Source organism: Oratosquilla oratoria, chromosome 32 (assembly GCF_046742065.1).
Source record: "Oratosquilla oratoria isolate Oo_2021 chromosome 32, ASM4674206v1, whole genome shotgun sequence".
Taxonomy (NCBI): domain Eukaryota; kingdom Metazoa; phylum Arthropoda; class Malacostraca; order Stomatopoda; family Squillidae; genus Oratosquilla; species Oratosquilla oratoria.
In genome coordinates this window covers 22992786-23017785 of record NC_134808.1, presented here as the reverse complement: position 1 = coordinate 23017785, position 25000 = coordinate 22992786, and the positions used below count along the sequence as shown (strand labels likewise).

At 42.0% G+C, this 25000-nt stretch overlaps 1 protein-coding gene across 2 annotated transcripts in view; it reads left to right on the top strand.

Moving 5' to 3' along the window:
• The first annotated feature begins 2666 nt into the window (after positions 1–2666).
• LOC143041806 (uncharacterized) overlaps positions 2667–25000 on the top strand; it is a 62450-nt gene continuing 40116 nt past the window's right edge. Inside the window, exons 1-4 of one of the 2 annotated variants that reach the window (XM_076213878.1) lie at positions 2667–2895; positions 7901–8008; positions 14350–14476; positions 22820–22982. In XM_076213878.1, coding sequence (XP_076069993.1) covers positions 2887–2895; positions 7901–8008; positions 14350–14476; positions 22820–22982 — 407 coding nt within the window. In that variant the 5' untranslated portion in view covers positions 2667–2886. The remainder of the gene's footprint in view (positions 2896–7900; positions 8009–14349; positions 14477–22819; positions 22983–25000) is intronic. The other variant, XM_076213879.1, reaches the window with a different exon arrangement.

Sequence of the window (25000 nt, the reverse complement as noted above, 5' to 3'; positions counted from 1 at the left end):
TTCATTAAAAAGCGCTGGCATTTGGGAGCAAAGAAGCATACAACCGTGTGTTATGATTCTAGAGATGATGTTTGTTTCGTCGAATCTCTGTTGCAGTTTGCGGCGACACAATAAACAATTTTCGAACTAAATAGACTTACTTGATAAAAAAAAAACTTGCTAACACACAAAATATGACAGATCACTGATAAAGTTGGCAGCGCGTCACGGCATTTTATAATGCACTCACATGGCATGCATCACAATGTAAGAAGGGTAGGGACTCTCCTCACCCAGAGTTCAAGTCCCCTCCCCTCCTCCATGGCTGTCGATTCCTGCAACCCTCGTTGTCACAAAGCTTCCCAGTAAGAAAAAGTTATGTGACCAGGAAAGAGTACGAGCGCAGGCCCTACAAGGCATCCGCGCAATGTCGGAACCTGGAATGGCGGTCTATTATACGGATGGCTCCGTAGACCCCATCAGGTCCCATAGTGCGGGGGCTGCTTTCGTGACGGATGGTTTGGCCTTTGGCAGGAGAGTATCTGATCATGCGTCCACTCTCCAAGCTGAGGCCATAGCAGTCCAAGGAGCGTTAGAGCATGCTCTAATATCTCGAACTGGTCCTGTGGTGATCCACACGGACCCACAGTCTTTACTAAGCAGCTTAGATTCAACACAGCCCAGCGACAATGTACGCTTACTGACCTCCATCCTAGCACTCCTGCTGAAGCTACATCAGCAAGACAGGAGTGTTACGCTCAACTGGGTGCCGAGCCATGTGGGCGTCCCAGGAAACGAGCTAGCCGACGCCGCAGCAGAAGCGGCGCGCCAAAGACCCAAAGTCGATGTTGTCGTCTCTCTCAGCAGAGTTCAGTTGCGCATACGCACCAGGGCTCTTAACCAGGTACAACGGTTCCTTCAGCACAGACTGGAGGCAGAGGTATCAGAAAGGGTGAGGTGGTACAGGACAGTCACAGACAACGAGCCCCTTGTATTTCCTCGCTCCACACCTAGAAAAGTGGAAACTCTGCTCTTCCGTCTGCGGCTGGAGGACCGTTGTTTCTGGCAAATCAAAACCAACTCCACAGCAGAGGAAAGAAGATGCAACCATTGTCTCCACCAAGAAGCCACCCTCAAGCATTACCTCCAGCATTGCCCTGCAACTGCTTTTCTGAGGAGAGGGTTCCCCGACAACATCTGAGGGTCTTGTGCGCCGCCTATGCTGCCACCTAAGTAAATACGAACTGCGTCGGTTGGAGTGTCAGCTCCCCCTATAAATATTTCACATTTATAATATTACGGATATGCACTGTTAACAAGGAAGGGTGAATTCACCGGGCTGTGCATACATATATCACATAAGTATGCACATCTAAGGAATGCATGAGTGTGTGTGGCCAAAGCCACACACATACATTGAATTACCCTAAAAACGGGCTCACCTTCAAAGCCCGTGGGATCTTATTCCCAAATTACTTAGAATAGAAAAATAGAATCACAATATAAACAGCGAGCTTGACGTCATAGCCTTACGAGAACAGTCGAAGGTTGGTGAAGGAAAAGTTCGTCTGCTACCGATATTTTGATAGGCTTTTATATCACATAGCGTAATGATTAGGATTTATTTTTGCACTGTTTAATCAAAAAGTGACTTAGCCATACATCTAGCAAATATTCACCACTTCTGAAAACCTTCTCAGCTGACCTTTAAAGATTTGCTCAGTAATTCCCGGGGATCCTTCTTTAGAAGAAACGCTGTTCTCTATTCCACGAGGGTTCGCTGAGATAGACCTGGAAACAGGGCTCTCACATGGTGGTAGGGGGAGGCATATGCCCCGGGGCGGCACATTTAGGGGCGCGGCACTTTGCCCCGGGGCGACACTGAAGCTATTGTGCCGGAATAGTCCCAAATCACCGGCACCCTGTACAGACTACAGCACACAATGGCAAAACTCCCCGTAGCTGGCCTTTCCGTTCCCGAGGTCATGGACAACCTTGAGCAGGTCCCCTTCGCCCCCGTTTTCTTCTCGCAAAATGACACAAAAAGGAAGCCTTATTTCTTCAGCCTGTCGACAAAAAAAATAACTATGAAAAATAATGAACAACCCAATTACCCCCCCCCCCACATTAAACAACATGAAAATCCCCAGATGTCATCTTTACAGACAGATGCACGCCATCTGTCACAGAGAACCTTTATTACCGCCATGGGGCGGCACATCTTGGGGGGCGGCACATTTTGGGGGCGACATTTTGCACCGGGGCGGCAATTAGGCATGTAAGGACTTTGCGTATGACGATTTTATTCGGCTTTCATAAAAGATCCGTTGGCTCTACTTGGGTGGGGAGTAGCAGAATGTATTTTTTTTTTTTTATTAAATAGACCCTCGAGGATACTAATGAAAATCTGCATAGGCCAACAAGGAGTAAAAATCATAGTAAGAAATCACGAGATCCATAGGAACTGCATATAGTCAAATAGCCCTAAAACTGTATTGGGGACTAATTAGCTAACAACTTCAGTAACAAATATATCAATATTTCAGTGAATAATTATCTGTTCTTATAAATATTCTAATTTCTTTACAAACAACAATTTACGGGGAAATTGATAGTTTTAACAACCAAAGTACTATAACATAACATGGGCCTTTGTAGTTGTATGTCCAAGGGCGCGTATGCAAACACAAACGAACGTACGGCGTACGGTCACTTCCTCAGAGAGCGTGGTTGTGGAATGGTGTGGGGAGACCACGAGCGATTTATTTAATATTGTTTTAATCTTCATTGTTTTATAAGAACACTGAAATTTTAGGAATATTTTTATCAATTTTTCCTGAGGAAGGTCAAGTTATTTCTGACGTTTGGAAAAGGTCATCACTGGTAGACTGATTTCACCACCTGAAAATGGACAAGGTAATTTCGGTTACAAATCTTAAATCTGCCTCCTTGGCAGTACAAAGGTAGAGCTGGTAAGTGAGGAAGTTCGAAATAAAGGTACTTGGGAGGAAAGTCTTGTCGAGAGGACCCTAAAATTGTGTCCAAACAAGGTTGGATAATTGTGCTATCCATATCATATAAATTTCGCAGTCTTTCATTTTGATTTTCAGAGTATTACAAGTGTGGTGATGCATCTACATACACGTCTACTATTTTATGCTGGTACACCCACATTAACGCATGCCTGTTGTAGATATATATTATGACTTGCACAGTTGTCAAATGCTTAAGTGTTTTTCATAGTGCATTAGTTAATACCTATCTTAGTTGTGCAAAAGATGGTACCTCGCTGCCATTGTTTTCAGAACCGTATGAAAACTAGCACCGATTAGAGCACAGTTCGTATATTTCTCTTGCAAACCAGAATTTAGGTTAAGTGAAGGGAAGGTGTATGAATAACAGGTATAACATTGAGTGGAGCCAAGGGGATGTGTACCTGATTTTTTTTAACTGAGAAATCCCAGTATATGGTATGGACTACACACGTAACACAAGTTTCATGCTACCATATTGATATTTTAAGGAATATTGATGCCAGGGTGAATCGGTTTCACAGCCTTGTTTTATGTTAGAAAACTAATTTCCATTCAAAAAATGTGAATTGTGGTTCTGCAACCCCACTACATAAAACATGCATAGAAAACTTTTAGAAGAGCCCTAATGACCTGTGACTAGCTCTAAATACCGTCATGTATAGAGTATGCCAACTAGGTATGGTGCACATATGTCATATCTCGAGGACATTGAAGCAGTAGAAAACGTGCAAAGAGCAACAAAAATGGTACAGTGTCCTAAAGAACTACCTTATGAAGAAAGGCTGAAGAAACTAGATCTGCCTACCCTGACATACAGGGTATCCAGAGGAGATCAAATTGAAACTTTTAAGATTACCAACAAGTATGATGAGGACTGTACCAAGGGTCTCTTCAGGATGAGGGAAGACAGTACGACTAGAGGACCTGAAAAGAAAATATTCAAGACCAGAGCCAGACTGAATTGTGGCAAGTACTCCTTGAACCGAGTGGTTAGTGTCTGGAACAGTCTGCCAGATAGTTGCTCAGTTTGAAGCCAATCTTGAGTGTATATTTTTTTTGCACTATTGTTTCATCCAATTTGTTCCAGACATCCACTGCTTTTTCTTTCCTCCTCCTCCCCCCTCCTCCTCCTCCCCCTCCCCCTGCTCCTCCCCCTCCTCCTCCTCCCCCTCCTCACCCCCCTCCTCCTCCTCCTCCTCAACCCCTGTACAGACCTAGTGAGTAACGAAGGCCTCAAAGCTGTGTGGATAGAAATACTGTTACCTAAATTGCATCCCATCTTATGTGGGGTCCATTACAGACCACCGAAACGGATGTCTTTCTATAGCGCATTAGAATCTACCCGTTTCAATTGGGTCAATCTGCATGACCAAGAAATTATCCTAGGTGATTTTAATACAAATCTGGCAAGTACAAACAACCTTAAGGCAATGAGGGACTTGCTAAAATCTCACTGCCTGACACAACTGATTGACGAGCCTACTAGAATAGGCACATCCAGGTCCATAGATCTTATCCTGGTTTCCGATTGTAATAAGATAACTCAGGCTGGTGCTTATGATTATGGTCTTAATGTCGACAAGCTCATATGTTGTACTAGGAAAGCTAGGAAGACTATTTACAAGCACAACAGTGAAGCTTTGTTCCATGAAGCATTACTCACAGGAACGTTTTGTAGATGAACTGGGTAGGACAGACTGGTCGCTAGTACTAAATTGTACCAATGTTTATGAGGCCTGGTCTAATTTTAAGTACACATTTCTAACCATTATTGACAGTAGCACCTCTCAAAGAGATACGAATAAAACGGAGGACATAACCATGGATGACAAATGAAGTACCGGGTTTAATTAGACAGATTTATTGCAAGATTTAGGAAAAGTAGAAAATGGGACTATAAATGGCTTTCAATACTATAGGAATCGGGTGAAATATTGGAAGGAAAAAGCAAAAGCTGATTATTGTACTAACATGGTGAACCAGAACAAACATGATCCAAAGAAATGTTGGCAAACTCTGAAGTCCCTAGAAGTTCACACTAAGCCTAGTAACAAAGCAGACAGGATAGGACTCGTGGTAAATGGAGAGCTGAACTCTGATAGGAACACCATAGCAAACCACTTCAACTCCTGCGTAAAGCCGGTGGCCAGGGCTGGTTGCTGCCATTTGGCCCCCAACTCTTGGGGTTGGGGGTGGTCCCACAACGTAGACACTGGTGTAACATACGATACATCCATGTCTTTCAAACAACACATCACAAAACAAAGAAACTAATACAACAATATACAAACAATGCATACGCTCAGTGATGAATTATGTGAGTCCTGCATGGGCTCCTAATCTCGGTGAGACACACCACAACACCCTTCAAATCATACAAAACAAAGCCCTAAAAACAATTACAGGTTGCACAAATACAACACCTACAGACCATTTACACCATGAAACAAAAGTCCTCAAAGTCAAGGACCACCTCAACATGAGGCACACACACTTGCTGCAGCCACCACAAACACATCACACCCACTACACTACATAGCAGAACACCCACACACACCAAGAAACATTAAAACAACACCCAAAGACCTGTATCACAGATACTCTCTTCTCTTCCTCCACAACCACCAAATACCAGCCTCCGGAAACATATTCATAATCATATCACTCACCACTCCATTAACACACTGAAAGACAACACACTGCTGCATGCCAGACCCCCTGATATCCACCCTTCTGAATCCTCTCTCCCACGAAAGGCCAGAGTCCACCTGGCCAGACTGCGGTGCGGCCACCACCCAGCACTTCTAAGCTACCAGAAGAGGCTGGATGACCGCATTGTGAACAGCTGCCCAGGATGTAACACTTCACCCCATACCATACAACACATAATGGAAGACTGCATTATACACAACCATGCACGCAAACAACACAACATACACTCTATAAAGGATTTGTGGGAAAACCCAGTTTCGGCTGTGGCATTCCTTGGGGAAACGGGACTGCTCGGACAGTCAGTCTAGGGAATGACAACAACAACTTCAACTCCTTTTTCACAACCATAGCCACTAAACTAGTAAAATCCCTCCCAATGGGTTCTGGGAAGTTTGGGCTGGGGTATGTTCAGGAGTACTATAAAGATAAGTCCACAAAGTGCTTCCAACTACACAAGTCCACTCAAGAAGTGTTTAAATTACTGGGTAACACAAGTGCCAGTAAGGCTACAGGATAAGACAATATTCCTGTGCGGTTTAAGGATGAGGCCACAATTATAACTCCTCAATAACACTCATAATGAATTTGTCTATCAGCACAGGATTTATCCCAAGAGACATAAAAAGGGCTTGGGTAACACCTCTTTATAAGAAAAACACAAACTTGAGGCAGGAAACTATAGGCCTTTCAATTATAGGTATTTCCAAAGTTTTTTAACATATTGTATACAATCGGTTAGATACCTACCTTAGGGAACGTAATCTATATGCCATACAATCTGGTTTTAGTTCGAATTTCTCAAACACCAGCTTAATATACCTTTACGATCTGATTAAACAGGAATGCAACAGAGGTAATTACATGGGTTTAGTTTTGTTGGATCTACAAAAGGCATTTGACACAGTGGACCATGATATTTTGTTTAAAAAACTTCAGGCATTAGGAGTGGCAAATATTGGCTGGTTCAAGTCCTACCTCACAGGTCACAAACAACTTGTACAAGTAATTGGAGCCTGCTCAGGTGAAAGACATAACTTGTGGTGTACCACAAGGTTCAATTCTAGGACCGCTTCTGTTCCATGTCTATATTAACAACATGCCAGGTGCAGTGAATTGCAAGTTACTGCTAAATGTAGACGACTCCTCACTAATTGTCTCGGGTAGGGACCCAGTTGAAGTAGAGGAGGCCCCGAGTATTGAACTGTCATCAGTCCAGGACTGGCTCATAGATAACAGGCAGTCTTTACACCTTGGTACAGTATACCCTCACTCATTTGCGGTTCACCGTTTGCGGCCCCGCATACTCAGGGATTTATTTATTTATTTTTATTTTATTTTTTTCTCTCTCTCTCTCTCTCCATAATTTCAGCAATTTCTTAGGCCATTTTTTTATAGCAGAAAAACCACTCGCATTCACCCAAACTGGTAAATAATTTTTAAATGACTATCAGTAAATATAAAAAAAAATTGGATGATACAGTATAACTGGTAAATAACTTTAAAATAAGTCGGTAAATATAAATTGAAAAATTAGAAAAGAGGGATGATACACTATAAATGGTCAGTAATTTTAGAATAACAATGTCAGTTACGAGCTTTCATTTCTCCTTGCTGCTGATTGGCTGCAGACGACGTGATGTCACAAGCATCTTCATGCTAAACAGCTCTTTGTCACGCGCGGGTTTTCAAAGTGATAGGTTTGTTGATGGGGGGTTGTAGATGTTGAGGGGTTTGGGGTTCTAGTGGCACAGGTAAGGAGGGGTAGGATGTTTCCACCTCCTTTGACCACCTTGTGACATAAAACAACCCTCCAGTCTGCCAGTGTAAAGTTCCCCTCAAACTCCCCTCTCAATCCTACTAGAATGTCTAATTTACTCATCTACCCTTCTCAAATGCCACACAAAATCTAGGGCAACAAAAACCCAATATATTGATCTCCACATCCTTAAATGATTGATTAAATAGACAAATATGTGAAATAAGACTTAAAAGACTGACCATAAGGATAGAGGTTCTACTAAATCTATCCATAATGTCAAGATAATTCAGCCTCTTGTACGAGTAGATTTCTTGGATCCAAAATGAAGACGGCCTTTAAGTTGAATATATCTTTGCATATTTCATATGTAGTGTTTGAGGATGTATTATCATATGAACCTATCATTCCCTTTCAGAAAAATCTCAACTTTGTGTTGGGGGAGAAGCTAGCTACTTGCCCATTCAATCCTTCTCATCGGGTTCCTGTGAGCCGTCTGCCTGCTCACAATGTAGCCTGCAAAAAGGTGAATCAATAGTATGTGCATATAGGTGATTACCCCACCTTTCACACCAGTAACATCATTCCCCAAAATTACTTAACCCTTTCATTACTGGAGTAGTTCCATGGAGGTGAATGAAGTAGCTACAGTCCAAGTCGAAATGTTTGGTGCGAGAGGGTTGACAATAAAAAAAAAATAAACCAAATACAGGTACTTGCCCCCTCAAATACTTTATTGGGCACACTTCTCGCTTGACATACTTAGTCAAGGTACCCAGGGATAGACTGCAAGGTGTTGGAGCCACTGAGGGTCAATATTGTTCCAAGTGTCTTGGATGACTGCCTCGAGCTTAGGGACTGATGCGTCATGATCACGTAACTTGTTTTTCATTAGTGTCAGTCTTTAATATACAGGAGTCCCTCAAATAACGCGGATTCGAATAACACGGATTCAATCATACGCAGATTTTATTTCAAAACCATCTCAAATGTAGATAACGGTTTTAAAATTCGCACCGAGTTACGCACACACGCGGCAACATTGCAAACATTTGTGGTGAGTGCTTTCTATTTTACCATATACAGTCGATCCTCATATAACGTGGTCATTATGTACACTGGGAACTGCTCAAACAAGGGTGTGGGGCAAGGGGATAGCCGTGGGTGGCTGCCTGCGGTTACGTATCAACCTTCGGGTACTGATGCAGGAGGGGGGGAGTAGGGGGTGATAGGGGGGTAGCCAACAAGCTTAAGCTTGTCGCTTCCACCACCTGCGCTGTGCTATCATGGAATTTTACCGCCCTAACCTGTTGAAGTGTAATGTTTCTTTCGTTTGGAACACGACTAATAAGTCTGATAATGACTGCGCTTGTCATGTCTTAATTTCTCTTATGAGGTTCTTGTTGATACTGATGGTTGTGGTTTGGGAGATCAAAAACAGACATATACACGCTTACGCACGTGTAGACACGCACACATAGACACGTGTTAGACAACCAGTGTATGTTGTGAATGCGCGTGCGTGTACACACAAATACGAATACATACACGCCACACACACATACATACACCACATACTCACACATATACATAGGCCACATACACACGTGTATACGCCACATACACACGTGTATACGCCACATACACACGTGTATACGCCACATACACACGTGTATATACGCCACATACACACGTGTATACGCCACATACACACGTGTATATACGCCACATACACGCACACACACGTGTACACATACATACGGTTCTCGGTATAATATGGAAAGTCAGCATATGTGGATTTGGTCATACGCAGTAATTTCAGGAACCTAACCCCCGCGTTATTTGAGGGACTCCTCTAATCCACTTGCACAAAATCGAACCAGTTCTTGATAAGTTTAGCAGTGTGGCAAGGTACAGTGTCCTGCATGAACCAGTTTGTTTGGTACATCTTAAAACAATCTTCTAAATGATAACTCAGTAGTTCCAAGTATCAGTCAATATTAATCAAAACATTCCTCGGTAGGATCACCAATTTCCCCACACTGTGGTAAGCAAAAGCACCCCAGACCATTAATTTATCTGGATATTTAGTAGCCCCCTTGGATGAATTTTGTCTAATGGATCACTTCCCAACCACTGATGCTTTCCCACTTTAGTTCCCAGTAACATTAAATACAGCCTCATCACTCCATAACACTTATTGCCGCTTCTTATCCCACTAGATATTCCTTGCAAAAAGCAACTCCATTTTTCCTGTTCAAGTGTGACAATCTGTTTCTTACAAGCAGTGTGGTGTGAGAACTCTAGATTGTCATGGAGACGGTGTTGCACTGTCCTTAGATACATGAGCCAGTAACAAGGGATTCTTTTCTTTTAATTCTGGTGCTGTTTATAGTACGTAGAGTAGTTTTACATGGCCTTCCTGTTGACTTTTTCTGTAGTGGCAGGTCAATGTTTTTAGTCGTGGAATTTCTTTGCCCACCGCTGTACACTGTAGTGAAACGCTGGTTATAGACAATTTCCTTGTTTGTTTCTTGCCTTACAGTTATGTAACAGCCACAATCTGTTCACTTGCTAGCTCTTTAACTTCACCCATCACCACACAATCGCCACAGACTGCAGCAGAACAGGGGTCAAATCCTGGGGCCGGCATGCAATACAGTACACATATTCTCACTCTGAATACCCTAGAGCAACTAATGGTTTATGATGTGAAGTTATGTTTGTAGCCACAGCTCATGCACCAAACAATTTGGTAGATCAGGAATGATACTAGAGGGGTGTGACAAAAAAAATGACTGTCTGGCGCCAACCCTCTCGCACCAAACATTTTGACTTGGACAGTAGATGGCAACCAGAATAATGGAAGATATTAAACACTACACATACCAGATGAAATGCATAAGAAATGTTACTCCAGTTATGGACTGGAAAGTTGACTTGGTAGCAATACCATACAAGGTGAATAAAATTTTAAATTGTAACAAAGTTGGTGCTGGAATTATTGTCCCGAATTGTTCTGTTTATTTCTGTAATGTTCCCAGTTATCACTGATATCCTCTTTGGAACACCATCAATCATCCTAAGATTTCACTGAAACCCAGGTGCTTAGGCAAACAAAGTAATCTGTATTGTCTTCTCACCACCCCCACCCTGCCTTGCATGCATGCAAATTTTCTTTCACTACCCCAACCTTATATTCATTCAACAGCCATAGTGACATTACTTGACATAGTCACACCTTCACTTCAAACTACTTTTTCTCCATTCCTTGCACAAGCTCTGTTAATCATTTAAAACATTTTGATCACCCTTGACTTTTGTTTCATACACCTACAGCACACTCCAAAGTGCCCCCCTCCCCCCGGTCAACACATAGGGGGGTGGGGGCACACAAGAAACTTATGAAGAAGATAGTCAAAAGGTGGCATCAGAGGAAAAGTATTGGAATGGATGAAAGACTTCCTGATTGGAAGGAAAATGAGTTCTAATTAGAGAAAAATTCTCCAACTGGGAAGAACTAAAAAGCGGTGTCCCGCAAGGATCAGTACTGGCCCCGATCATGTTCACTGTATACATTAATGACATGAAGGTGTGAAGTGCTATATGAATTTCTTTGCAGATGACGCAAAATTACTAAAGAAGGTAAAAATGGAAGAGGACTACAACTCATTGCAACAAGATTTGGACACGATCTGGAATTGGACTCAAAAGTGGGAAGTAAAATTTAATGTAAAGAAATGTATAACAGAATTTGGAAAGAGTAAAAACAGAATATCAAAAGATTACAGAATTGGGGAAGAAAAAGTAAAAAAGCAAACTCTGAAAAAGATCTTAGAGTAATGATTGGAAAGGACATGAAACCAGATAAGCATATTGATAAAATATTTGGAGAAACCTACAATTTAATGAGGTCAATCAAAGTGGCATTTGCTTATTTGGATGAAGAAATGATAAAGAAAATACTAACTATACTAATAAGACCAAAACTTGAGTACGCAGCATCACTTTGGACACCCAGTACCAAAAAGAATATTAAGAAACTAGAAAGAATACAAAGAGCGACAACCAAACTAGCACCAAGTCTCGCCGAACTAGCATACGAGCAAAGACTGTCCAAATTGAATCTACCAACTTTGTAACAAGAGAAAGATTAGCTGACTATCTACAGAATAATGAAAGGAATTGAAGTTTTAGACAGGAACGACTTGTTAGTGTGGGACAACAGCAAAATGAGAGGACACGGAAAAAAACTGAAAGGACAGTTGTAGAAAAAACTTGTTTCCTGGAGGCTCCAGGTCTTCTACAAGATGAGGGGCAATGGATTAATTGATCTCCCTTTTACACTACATCCAAAACATGACGCCCAAGTGCTCGCTTACATGGATGACCTGACAGTAACCCCACAGACGTATCTACAAAGTAGATAGTATAAACACCCAAACATGTTTAGACAAATGAGAACAGTGACATAGAAAAAAATAAAGACCTCCCCTCAAGAAATTAAGTTTGCTCACACCAGACAATCATGAATTGAAGAACCAACAAAAAGTAAAATTGAATTGCCAAGTCCCTACCATTGGAAAAGACCCCCCCCCCTTTTTTTTTAATGGGGGGGGGGAAGTGGAGATAGAGGTAGAATGTAGATTGAGAGAAGCTAGTACATGCCTTGGGGGATTAAAAAGTGTAACAAGACATTTGGGAATGGATGCCAAGGAGATGTATGAAGGAGTGATTATACCGACAGCACTGTATGGGGACAAACATGGAACATAAGAGTTTGAATGTGTTTCAGATGAGGTGCTTGAAAAGTATGATTGGGGTTACTAGGCTGGATAGAGTGAGAAAAGAGGTGAAGAGGAGAATAGGGGTGGAAAAGGAGTTGGGAGATTGTGTTGATGAAAGAGTATCGGCATGGTTTGGACACCTGGAAAGAATGAGTGAAGAAATATTAAGATGTGGAAGGAGTGAATGTGAGGGTACAATCAAGGATGAGATGGATGGATGGGGTAAAGGGAATGTCTGTTGAGGAAAGATGGGAAAAGATGGAAGATAGGGGTGAATGGAGAATGGTTGTATGGATGATGCAGTGATGCATGGAAATGAGGGGATGGGGGAGTGATGGAGTACCGGGTATATGTGAATAATGAATTGATGGATCCTGAAGGAATTTCATTGACACTGCTTCTTACCCAGGGCAGTGGGCGAGATGCAGTGATGACCTTTCATCCAGGAGGAGCCAAGATAAGAGGGAGGGAGTGGGGTGAATGGGAGTGAAGTATGTGAGGATGGAATGGGTGGGAGTGGATTTTATGCCTTTGTTTTTTGTATGCCCCCCTCCTTGTAAGGGTGGGAAAAGCCTTTGTTATATGCATTTAAATTTACATTCACACACAGTGTGTGTATATATATATATATATATATATTTATATATATATATTTTTTTTTTTTTTTTTTTTTTTCTTTCTTTCTTTTTTTTTCTTTCTTTTTTACATTCGGCTTTCACGTCAAGCATGGGACAGACAACTTGTTAGAAAATAAATGCCAAGATCAGTAGGAAGGTCAGGCTTTAATCAGCAGAAGAAAACTAGTCTACAAAATTTGAGAATCACACTGAATTAGCCTGCATCATGGTACCCAACAATTGGGAAAATGGACCATCTACAAACTCTACAAAATGTAGCATTAGAAATAATGACTGGATGCTCCAATACTACCCCAGTAGAGCATGTATGCATGCAAATGGAAGTCCATCTCATAGATTGCCACCCCACCTAAAAGTGATGGGAACAGTTCAATGCAAGAGCCACCCACTCACTCGCACTATATCATGCAAGCACAACTGAATGCAAAAGAAAATGCCAGCAATATCCTATTTAAACATCTACAACCATTTAGCATTTTTACCACAGTATCCACAACCAGATTACAAAACTCTCTTCAAGACTAACCATCAGGCTCAATCCTCCATCAAACCCCTACCAGACATCAGCCCTATGGAAAAATCACGCCCAGAAGCAAGAACCACACGAGTATACACAATTTCAGGTTATCATCCAGCACAGGTAATACTAGGACAGAATAGTCCTGGCTACAGAAACAAACTGCCCCAGATGCAACCACCAGAGGACATCCAACACCTCATCTAACATTGACCCATCCTAGCCATACCCAGAGAACAATATACTATTTCTTCCTCGAGTGACTTTGAGCCAGTCCAGTGGCTTTTGCAGGTTACCTTGGAGTTGTGGGTTTCGTGCAAGAGACTTGGAGCACCAGATAGATTGTACTGTTTAGACATGGACCGTTACCTCCAAAGCTCCCTTGACCACAGAAATTTTGTAGTTAGTCTCCCTCTTGATCGTATTCCACACACTGCTTCCCATACAATTTTAGTCTTCCCCAGTTCAACCTTCCTATGTTCTCAAACTGCCAACACTGGTCAACCCTGTCTGACTGCCATCTTCCCAGAACTGTTTTATATCTTGCCCTCATATTTCTTACTATCCATTCTTGAAATAGTTGTCATGTTTTTCAAACACCTCTTTAAAATGTGAATTCTCTTCATTCTGCCTTCCTTACAAGTTTGCTCCATGTAGCTCCATGGGTATAATCACTCTTTCAAACAACCTTAGCATTCTGTTCTTCACCCAAATACCTAAATACCTATTTTGCTTGTCTATTTATGTACCAAGGAGTTCTCCCCCATTATAAGTGGTAGCCAAGTCAAAGGCATGCACCCACTCCCACACATTCCACTTGGATCCACCACCTTGGTTCCCCTCTCATTTTAGCTCATTGTGGATGAAGGGCCATCCCTGTCTCCTGCTGCTTCTATTAAAAACTATATTAATCTATAATTTGCAGAACCACCCGGATATGGAAATGAAAACCTGCCCATTCTGTGCAACCCATCTTATTCCCAAACCTTTGTTTCAAGCACATCTTCTTGAATGCCCACAAAAGGCAATAGTAGAACGGGACCTGTACCAAAGTAAGTACAAATTTATCATGGATGTTCATAGGTTTAGTGTAGGTAAAAGGGGGGCTTGGAGTTCGTACAGCACTAATCAAAGGTTCCAAATGTCTCCAGTTGCCACATGTATTTTTCATCTTGTCATCCATCATAACCTTGCCCTTCAGCCACCACTTTGCATAGAAACTATCATTAAATTAATGGAAAATGATGAAATAACAAAGAGGAATGAATAGAAGATAATTTGTTACCTTGTAAACATATCTGATTATGGTGGGGAGACTGTCTTCTTAAGGGGGGGCATACCACTTCCACTTATGAGACATTCAGATTAATGATAGAAGGCTGATTTTCTACCACAAATTGTGCATGTCACAGTGGTAAATTACACCAAGTTTCACTGTTTTACATACTCAATTGTAGCTGTAATAAATGTCTATATTCATGAAAAAGTGAATTTTCCCATTTTCAAATGAACAAAAGTAACTGTACTGAACTAAAAGCTCCATTTTTGTGTACAAACTCTACATAGTATGGGATGAAATATAACCAAGTTTTAAGTCTACCTTGTAATTTGTGTAAATTGTTTTCTTTTTCTTCTTTTCTTTTCTTTTTTTTTTGGGGGGGGGCAATATTTCGTGAATTTTTTTTCCTGGTTAAAAATTCGGAACCCTCATTTAGAATAATCAGATACTGATAAATTTGTGTCATTTTTGGAAAAAACACTGAATGAAACATGGAAAATTTCAGAAAGATTGATGAACTCTGGAGGAAGTTTTGTCATTTTTTAGTATAAATATTACGGTTTTCAGAAATCGCCTGCTGAACTTGGCACAAGGATTGAACTACCCCCCAGAGGCATATGGGTGTCAATAAAATGGTGGTGTATGGTGCCAATATATTACACCAGGCTTACTCTATGTAACTGCTGAGCCAGAGTAAAAGAATTGGCTTGTTGTGTGTGGCAGAGTCCAAAGAACTGCGTACAGTGTTATGATAGGCCTTTACTGGTTGAGTCAAACTCGCCGCTGGGACCTCCAAAACATTGCGTCATCAAGTGGGGTTTTCTAATTATCAGCGACGGGCCTCTTCCCAACTCTCTGCAGTGTTTCTGGTCATAAAGCATGATGGTACAGGCATTTTAGAATGCACCAGGTGCATAATGTTGCTCATCTGTCAGCTTCAGGCGCTTGCATCTGAATACAGAGGGTCGAAACAGTTCCGGAACCTCTCTCTGTCCATTCTCTGGAGGACAGGCCTCATAGTACTTGCTGTGGAGTACAGATTGGTGCTAAATGCTGCTACTTCATATCCTATATTGTAGGTGAATACTGCATATGCAACAGCAAAGTCTACAACTACTTTGCCCATGTTCTTTACTTTGGTGCAATACTTCCAGATCCGACAATGCAAGGATTTGTTCGGATTTTGGGTCTTACCCTGCAAGCATCTCTTGAAGGGTTTCCTCTGTTAGGCATTTATACACACCCTTTAGCTTTTCTTTTCCTTTCTCATCAAGATTCAGGCTGATGCTCCTCTCCTGGGGATTGAATGACTGGCCTCTTCTTTCCTGGTGGTGTACAACACACACAGTTCAATCTCTTTCATATCATCCATACTGACAATAACATTGTCTGTGTTATCACACTCTGCACTTTTTTCAGTGTCTGGAAACAATTGTTGTCGCTTTCAAGCACTTGAAGTGGACGGTACAGCAATGTCAACACTGTCAGCTGGCTGTGTTGTGGTAGGTGTGGATTTTAAACATTGCGCACATAGCAGATCAGCTGGCTGGGGTGACTCCCCTCTATCGACGCTTCTGGTTGCCGTCTTCCTTCTTCACCCTTTATTGGCCTTTGCCATATCTCCTCTTCTAAGTTCCAGCATACGAGATCACACGATAAAAGAGAATAATCCGTCAGTGGTGAAGTGTTACTTTCCTCCACACTTGTACAACACACTGCCATGCTCGCTTTCGCTTTCACTAGTAGTGGAGAACATGCCAGAAGTCTCCAGAATATCACACGATGTTATAGACAAAATATTATCGCGACTTGCGTAGATTATATTATGATATCATGAACATGTGTATGTGACGTCATAATGTAAACAAGAGGTATTTCACATTTTTTTGCCCAAAAACATAGTAAAAATTGTGCAATATCTCCAAAACTTCGCTGAGGTGTTGTCATCATATTATCAAGCTATTTTTGTGCTCGTTTTCACGATTTTTTGTAATTTTTCATTTTTTACGCTTCTGAAGCAGTATGCTGTCCTTAAAAAACTAAAGGTGGTTTTTCACTACCTGGGTGAAGAAAATTGGATACCCAAATTCACCCAAGACTGAAGTATGCAGTAGTGAAAGTGAGATGAAAGAAAGGTCAGGAAAATACAAAATGCAGCAACCAAAGTGGTCTCCAGTCTTGCAAGTAAATCGCACAGACTGGATGCAGTAGACCTGACAATGTTAAGGCACCAAAGAGAAAACAAGTGAAGGAGAATCTCTTGATCTGGGATAGGAGCACATTAAGAGGTCATAAACTTGTATTAAAAGGTGAAGTAGTTTTCCATATTACCAACATACCAAAGGGTTCATCCCCTTTTGCCAATCATTGTCATTCAAACACAAAGACAAACTGCTCACCAAGATTCATCACACTTAAGGGACTGTAGGGCGCGAAAACACGAAAAATTCTGGAAAATCAACGAATTTTAGGTAAACATTTCAAAGATTCTCTGTGATGGTGGTAACGCTTTGGCCAAATATTACAGTTCAATTCCGTTTCTTTTCTCATATATAAAATAAACTAGATAAATTTTTGGCAACCTCTGGCAACCCCATTGCATGAAAAAACATTCTGTATATTGAAATAAAGTCAAAATTTTGTTTTGTTTACTATAATTAATATATATGGAGATATCTGGCAACTTGCCCAACACTAATCGTCAATCACCACAAGGATCTCAGTATCTCTTCAAAGCTAAAGGAGAAAGGATGTCGCCCTGTCGCGTATGTTAGCCTACTAGTCATGCATGCGATCGTATTATATTTTTTTCTACCAACAGGTATTCAAAAGATTCTCTATGATGGCTGTAACACTTCGACCAAATATTACAGCTCAATTCCGTTTCTGTTCTTATATATAAAATGAAAGATAAATTATTGGTGACATCTGACAACCCCATTGCATGAAAAAATATTCTGTATATTGAAATAAAGTCAAATTTTTCGATAGCCAGTTCAGTTTTGTTTAAAGTTTTAAACGGAAACGGAAAAAAATAGACAATGTCACGAGTGAGTACGCGGCCGGAGGATTTTAAATGCCGGTGCGCTCCTTTAAACATTAAATGCCTCTCCTGAAAAGTTTGTTTTTTATATTTAAATAGCCATATCTCTGTTTCTTTTTGTCCCGATTTCATTCATTCTTTCGAATTTGTTAAGAGAAAGAGTAATTCTTTAATTTGATTAAAAAAACAAAGGAAACTGTAACTTAATTTTGTTTAATTTACCATAGCAGATTTTCACTGAAGTTTCTACTATTCAAAATTAAAAAATCATAAAAAGATAAAAGAGAGTAGGAAAAAATCTAATTTAGTGAAGTTGTTCTCAAGACTCTAATCTTTCATTTCCTACATAGGTTAATTACCTATGCCTATGGATACTTCAATGTTCACAGATACCATCATAAAAAAAAATTAACTACACATAATATATAGGCCTACTGTACATGTTACTAAAACAATTTAGTATGCAATAATACTCTTTCCGATAGAGTAAGTATACATAAGTTCACCAAAGATATTGAACAACTTTTATGACACATTCACCTATAAGCACTTCCCACAGTCCCTTAAATCATTTGCAGGTACAACATCCCAACACCTCAGAAATTACCATTAGGGTATACGAACAGCATATATGCTCACTGAATTGTGCAAGATGTGCATGGACCTCTAACCTCACTGAGACACCATAGCACCTTACAGACTATGCATAACAAAGCCCTAAAGATAATTACAAGCTGCACAAATACAACTACATACCATTAACCCGCCTGGGCCGATGGCCTCAAAATTTGCAACCCCCTAGGACTGCATTTATCAAAAACTCTACTCTTACAAATTACTCTCGAAAAAAAATCTACTGTTAGTAGACATGAATGCATCATCCTACAAGTTATTATTGCTCTACTCACCATGGTTGTCTCAGAATAATAACCGATAGTTGAAGATTGTGGTAGCAGCAACTCTCCACCTCTCTGGCATGGGTGCAGCATGGTGTTCTATGAAGGCGGTATGATGTAGGGAAGCGTGGCTGGCTCGGCAGAGGTGCTTTTATGTGTATTCTTGCATAATGTAAGGCACTGCTCATGTTTTTACATGTTTTCAAATGTTTTACGTGTTTTCACTCATATTGGCTGATTATAGTTACACATGTTTTATCACTCATTATTTGAGTATACAGCCATGAACATTCTTATCTTACACTTATATTATTTACTAATATCACTTATTTTACACTTGTATTACTTATATTACACTTGTATAACACTTGTATTTGTTTTTGTGTTTTCACATGTTTTAAGTGTTCACTCATATTGGCTGATTAGTTACATATGTTTTATCACTCATTATTTAATACACACCCACATGTGAGTATTTATACAGCCATGAACATTCTTATCTTACACTTATATTATTTACTAATATCATACTTATTTTACACTTATATTGCTTACATAACTTATTTGTTTTTGTGTTTTCACATGTTTTACGTGTTTTCACTCGTATTGGCTGATTATAGCTACATATGTTTTATCACTTATTATTCAATACACACCCACATGTGAGTATTTATATACTTATATTATTTACTAATATCGTACTTATTTTACACTTATATTACACTTAACACTTATATTACACTTACATAACACTTATATTACACTTATATTACACTTACATAACACTTATATTTATGTTTTTACGTGTTTTCACGTTTTATGTGTTTTCACTCATATTGGCTGATTATAGTTACATATATTTTCTTTCATTATTTAATACACACCCACATGTGAGTATTTATACAGCCATGAACATTCTTATCTTACACTTATATTATTTACTAATATCATACTTATTTTACACTTGTATTACTTACATAACTTATTTGTTTTTGTGTTTTCGTATGTCTTGCACGTTTTCACTCGTATTGGCTGATTATAGTTACGTATGTTTTATCACTCATTATTCAATCCACACCCACATGTGAGTATTTATACACTTATATTATTTACTAATATCATACTTATTTTACACTTATATTACACTTGCATAACACTTCTATTTATGTTTGCAGTTTTCTTGTGTTCATGCTCACAGATTTTTTAGAGTGCCACTTGACGAAGCACTCCCCCAAGCACAGCCCCACATCACACTCTGGGCACATTGTGGTGACCTTGGTGCGTACACTTGGTGTCTTCCTGCTGCAGTACATGCACCAGAACTGCACATGCTGCTTCTTGGTGCCTGGTACTACCGGAGTGCTGGTCAAGTGGTGGCGGGATATGTACTCTGCTTGCAGGATACGGTCTGGCCTGAATGTTGTTTGTCGACCCTTTCTCCTGACAGAGGTGACGGAGCCATACCTTTCCAGGAGTTGGTAGGAAACGTTGTACACAAACTCCCGGAAGTAGATTTTACGCTCGGTGGGGTTGTACTTGCAACATAGTCAAGTATTGTATGCGTTGAGCATAGTCAGGTCCATGTAGTGGAAGAATAGCTTTTGGTACCACTTCGTGGACTGCCTCGCACATTCTGTGCCGCAGAGCATACAGTCTGCCTTGTCAATGAGGCGCACGTTTTCAATGTAGTCTATGACCACATCCGCCTTCTTGATGGGTTTCTTCGTCTTGAAGTGCACATTGCCTGTGTCAACCATATCCCCCTTGTGGACACTCGTCAGCATGTGGACATCTCTGCGATCAATCCATTTGATGGCTAGAACTTCGTTAGACTTTTGACGTGTGATGGACTTAGGGTTTTTTCTCTCCTCTGTTTCCTCTTAGCTGGGGGTTTCTTCTCATCTGATGTATCAGGGGTTTCACTCTCACTGGCATGAGGGAGAAGAATTATTTTGTCAACCAGGAACTTGGCCATATATTTTTGGTTGGTCTTGACAGTGCCACAGGACCCAGTCTTGTGTTCATGAAGGTATTGGCAGAGGTAGGGGCTCATGTACCAATTATCAATGTACACGATGTGTCCACTGCCAAGGTAAGGCTCCAGCATCTTCTTCACGATATTCCCAGACATGCCCAAAGGGTCGCCAGGTTTTGCTTGGGGCACATAAACATCTGAAGCAGAGTACATGACTGTATCAAGGATGAACCCAGTTTCACAATCGCACAACACAGTTTGATCCCAAACTGATGGCACTTTGATGGGATGTATTGTTTGAAGGCCAAATGACCCTTGAAAAGCATCAGACACTAGTCCATAACTATCTTCCTGAAGGGGTATAAATATTTTTGGAAGTTTTCTGTGAGGTGTGTGATGATTGGCCTAACCTTCCAAATTGGGTCACTTTTGTCTGGGGTATTGTTGTCCATAAAGTGCAGAAAGGACACCATCATCAGGTAGCAGTCCCTGGTCATGAATTTGTTGAAGATAGGGGTCGGAATCAGGGGGTCTCGCTTCCAGTAATTTCTCACCAGGTGTTTTTTGATGAGGGGCATCAGAAGAGTCAGGGGCCAAGAAAACCCTTATTTAATCAACAGTAACATCCTGCCAAAACTTAAAGCTGCTCCTTGGGCTGATAACTAATGTCCCGTTCTTGACCCACTGATAGTATTTGTTTGTTTCGTTAACAAGGAGATCAAGAATGCCATCATCGAAGAAGGCATGAAAGAAGTCTGCTTTAGTAGATTCAGGGCCACAGGGCCAGGCTCCAGTAAGTCCTGACTTAGCAGCAGTGAAGTCATGAACCTGAGAGACGAAATCTGCTCCTGGGGACCAATCAAACACACTGTATAGAGTGGAATGTGGTCTTGCTCGTGGAACTTGTGTAACAGCAGGGTTATCAGCATCATCATCATTATCATCAGAAATTGGCATGTAGTCTGCATGGCTGTCCTCATGATCACCCTCATCACCACTGTCTCTATTACCCACCCTGACTTATGTAACTCCACTTCATCAAAATCATCAGGATGAAGGAAAAGGATATTGGCAAGCTTGGAGGGTGAGGTGGTTGGCTTGCTGGTGGTGGGGTCAGTTTGAGTGATAAGCGAGCGCGGGGAAGGTTGCAGGGGTTGTGTAGGACGGACTGGTACAGCCTTGCCTTTATCTTCTATTTTCAGCCCGCCTTTCTTACCACCATAAAAATAATGAGGCGTAGAAACTCCCACAGTAACAATAGAAGGGTCAGAGGGCACAGAAGCAGCTGTAGATGTAGACCGGGTTGTGGTGGTGGCAGCGGTGGTGATGGTGGTGGCGGTGGTTGTCGTCGTCGTCGTCACGCGTGGGTGGAGAGGCTTTGTGTCACGGAACCCTGCTTTGCCCGGCCACGTGCACTAACAACAGGGGTTGTTGGTGCCGTTTTTGGTCACCACCAGATGCTGCAGCTGTGGTTGCACCACGCCTGGATGATGTACGAGGCATTGATGACAATGTAGTCACAATAGCAGGATCAGGGTCTACATCTAACCTGTGCACTGTGCGTCTTGTCCCGCCTTGACTATCACTTTTATCACTAGACTTTAGCTTCTTAGCACCAGGAGCCACACTTGTAAATAATAGTTACATAATTATGTAAAAACGTAAATAATTCTCGCCGCGACACTCAACGCGCACACGTCTCACCAAAGTTGGCGGGACACTGGCTGGCTGGAGCCGAGGAGCGGTCTGCTTGCTGCAGGCCGACAGTGCTACCATAGGCCTTGCCTCACGACCAAATATGGCAGCGCTACCAATGCTGGCGCGGTTTTTATTAGCACTCAAAGTAGCTGTCCCATTTAAGGACTGTTGGACATTTGCAACACAGTCCTGTTTAATGCCTGTCGGATTAGATGTGTTAATACCATGAAATGAAAGTCCTACCCAATACACCATAAGGCAGAATGTCCTCCCCTGCCAAGAAACTTCAAAACGGTGCCCATTATGGCTCCCAAGTGCAAGACACTTTTGATGGCAGTGCATTGAAGAAAAGGAAAGCAATCACTGGAAGGTGCTTGCCCAGGCTGGTGTTGACCTATGCCAAAAATCTGGTTAGTGTTGCAATCGAATGGAACTCAGTGACTTGAGGATCCCCTGTATACAGTAATAGATTTTTACCCTGGAGTTTTAATTTTTGTCTTGCAGGAAAGGAGATGGAAAGGTTGCCAGGTAATCCACAGCCAGTTGTGCAGGCACCACAGGAGCACCAGCAGCCGTATCAGTTTGAGGATGAAGAAGACTGGGACAGCGAAATGGTGGAGTCTTCCTACAATCCTGAGGCCGCTATGGCATACAAGGAATTTACTCGGTAAGTATGGTATACCTAAAGGAATGTTCTTATCTGCTCCAGTAACCACTTCAGTACGATTACGCCTAAGTAGGTATCATGAGGCGCAAGTGTGTACACGAGGAAACTCGCTTTGGTGTCTTGATTTATTTTTTTGTAGTTGTACAGCAGTTGTCCCCAGATTCTGTGAACTGGTTTGGGCACGTTTTCTGGATTTATTATTACTCGGAGTAAAAGAACAAGTAATACAGCAGTGACTGTATTTTGTAATGTGAGTAGTGTGATGCAAATTACATTTGGCAGCTAATGCTGCGCACAAGAATTTGAGTTGTACTGAAGTGGTTAATTATTGAATGGATGAGAGAGGGCTGCCATGTGATGTTTCTTCGATAATAAACCAGCTTCAGCTACCAGACCCTACTGTGAAAGTGCTGTGCATTGTTACATTACCCTCAAGCCAACTGGTGTGGTAGGTGGACAGGGATTGGCCATAACCATGAGTTATAGAAATGGAAAGGCCATTAAATGGATTTTAATGTGTGGAGAAACAGGAGAAAGGGACAAGTGACTGTATAGACAATACTGTTATGCAAAGAAGGGAGGGATGGGGGTTGCTTATATATGAATGTTTTTGACACAGCCAGAAGGGATTTCTCCCTGCCCTCCCTTTTGCAGCATGAAATGACATATAGGGGCCACTGATTTAGTGAAGCGGACTTGCTCTGGATGTACGGTCTTGCTGCATTGCTTCTGACCCAGGGTACTGGGCAGGATACAGGGATGATCCATCATCCGTGAGGAGCTAAGATGAGAGTGAGGGAAGGGTGGTGGATGGGAGTGGAATGGGTGGGAGCAGGCACAGGACTTTGACTTGGCTCCCTCCCGTATGAGGGGGAAAACTCCCACTTTATAGATAGAATAGCCTCAAATTCATGTGCAGAGCAGCGCAGCAAGACACAGCATCTCCATAGCAGTGCCAGATGGCAAAAGCTGGTTTACCCCCAACCGTTTCATTTGTATAGTGACTGCCTCACTTCGTCCCCTTGCAAGGTATAATGAATTCCAGGAGAAATCCTGTCTGACCACATCAATTTGTAGTCTGTTCTCAACCATTCTCCACTTTCACACACATCTTGCCCTGTCCCTTCCCTTATCAAGACGTTCACCTTTTAACCAAGGGCCCCCTTCATGCCATCCATCCATCCATCCATCCATCCCATTCTCTCTCTCAAGTTCACTCTATCCACCTGCCTTCCACCCTCTTTTTGCTAGTCTTCACTTGTATCTTTTCTCTCTCTCTCTCTCCTCCTCTCTCTCTCTCTCTCTCTCTCTCTCTCTCTCTCTCTCTCTCTCTCTCTCTCTCCTCCTCTCTCTCTCTCTCACTCCTCCTCTCTCTCTCTCTCTCTCCTCCTCTCTCTCTCTCTCTCTCTCTCTCTCTCTCTCTCTCTCACTCCTCCTCTCTCTCTCTCTCTCTCACTCCTCCTCTCTCTCTCTCTCTCTCACTCCTCCTCCTCCTCTCTCTCCTCCTCCTCCTCTCTCTCCTTCTCTCTCTCCTCCTCTCTCTCCTCCTCCTCCTCCTCCTCTCTCTCTCTCTCTCTCTCTCTCCTCCTCCTCCTCTCTCTTCCTCTCTCTCCTCCTCTCTCTCTCTCTCTCTCTCCTCCTCCTCTCTCTCTCTCTCTCTCCTCCTCCTCCTCTCTCTCTCCCTCTCTCTCTCCGTCTCTCCCCCTTCTCTCTCCTGCTCTCCTCCTCCTCCTCTCTCTCTCCTTCTCCTCCTCCTCTCTCTCCTCCTCCTCTCTCTCTCTCCTCCTCCTCCTCCTCTCTCTCTCTCTCTCTCTCTCTTTCTCCCTCCCTCCCCTTCTCTCTCTCTCTCTCTCCCGCCCCTCCTCCTCTCTCTCTCTCTCCCGCCCCTCCTCCTCTCTCTCTCTCTCCCGCCCCTCCTCCTCTCTCTCTCTCTCCCGCCCCTCCTCCTCTCTCTCTCTCTCCCGCCCCTCCTCCTCTCTCTCCCCCTCCCCTCCTCCTCTCTCTCTCCCCCTCCCCTC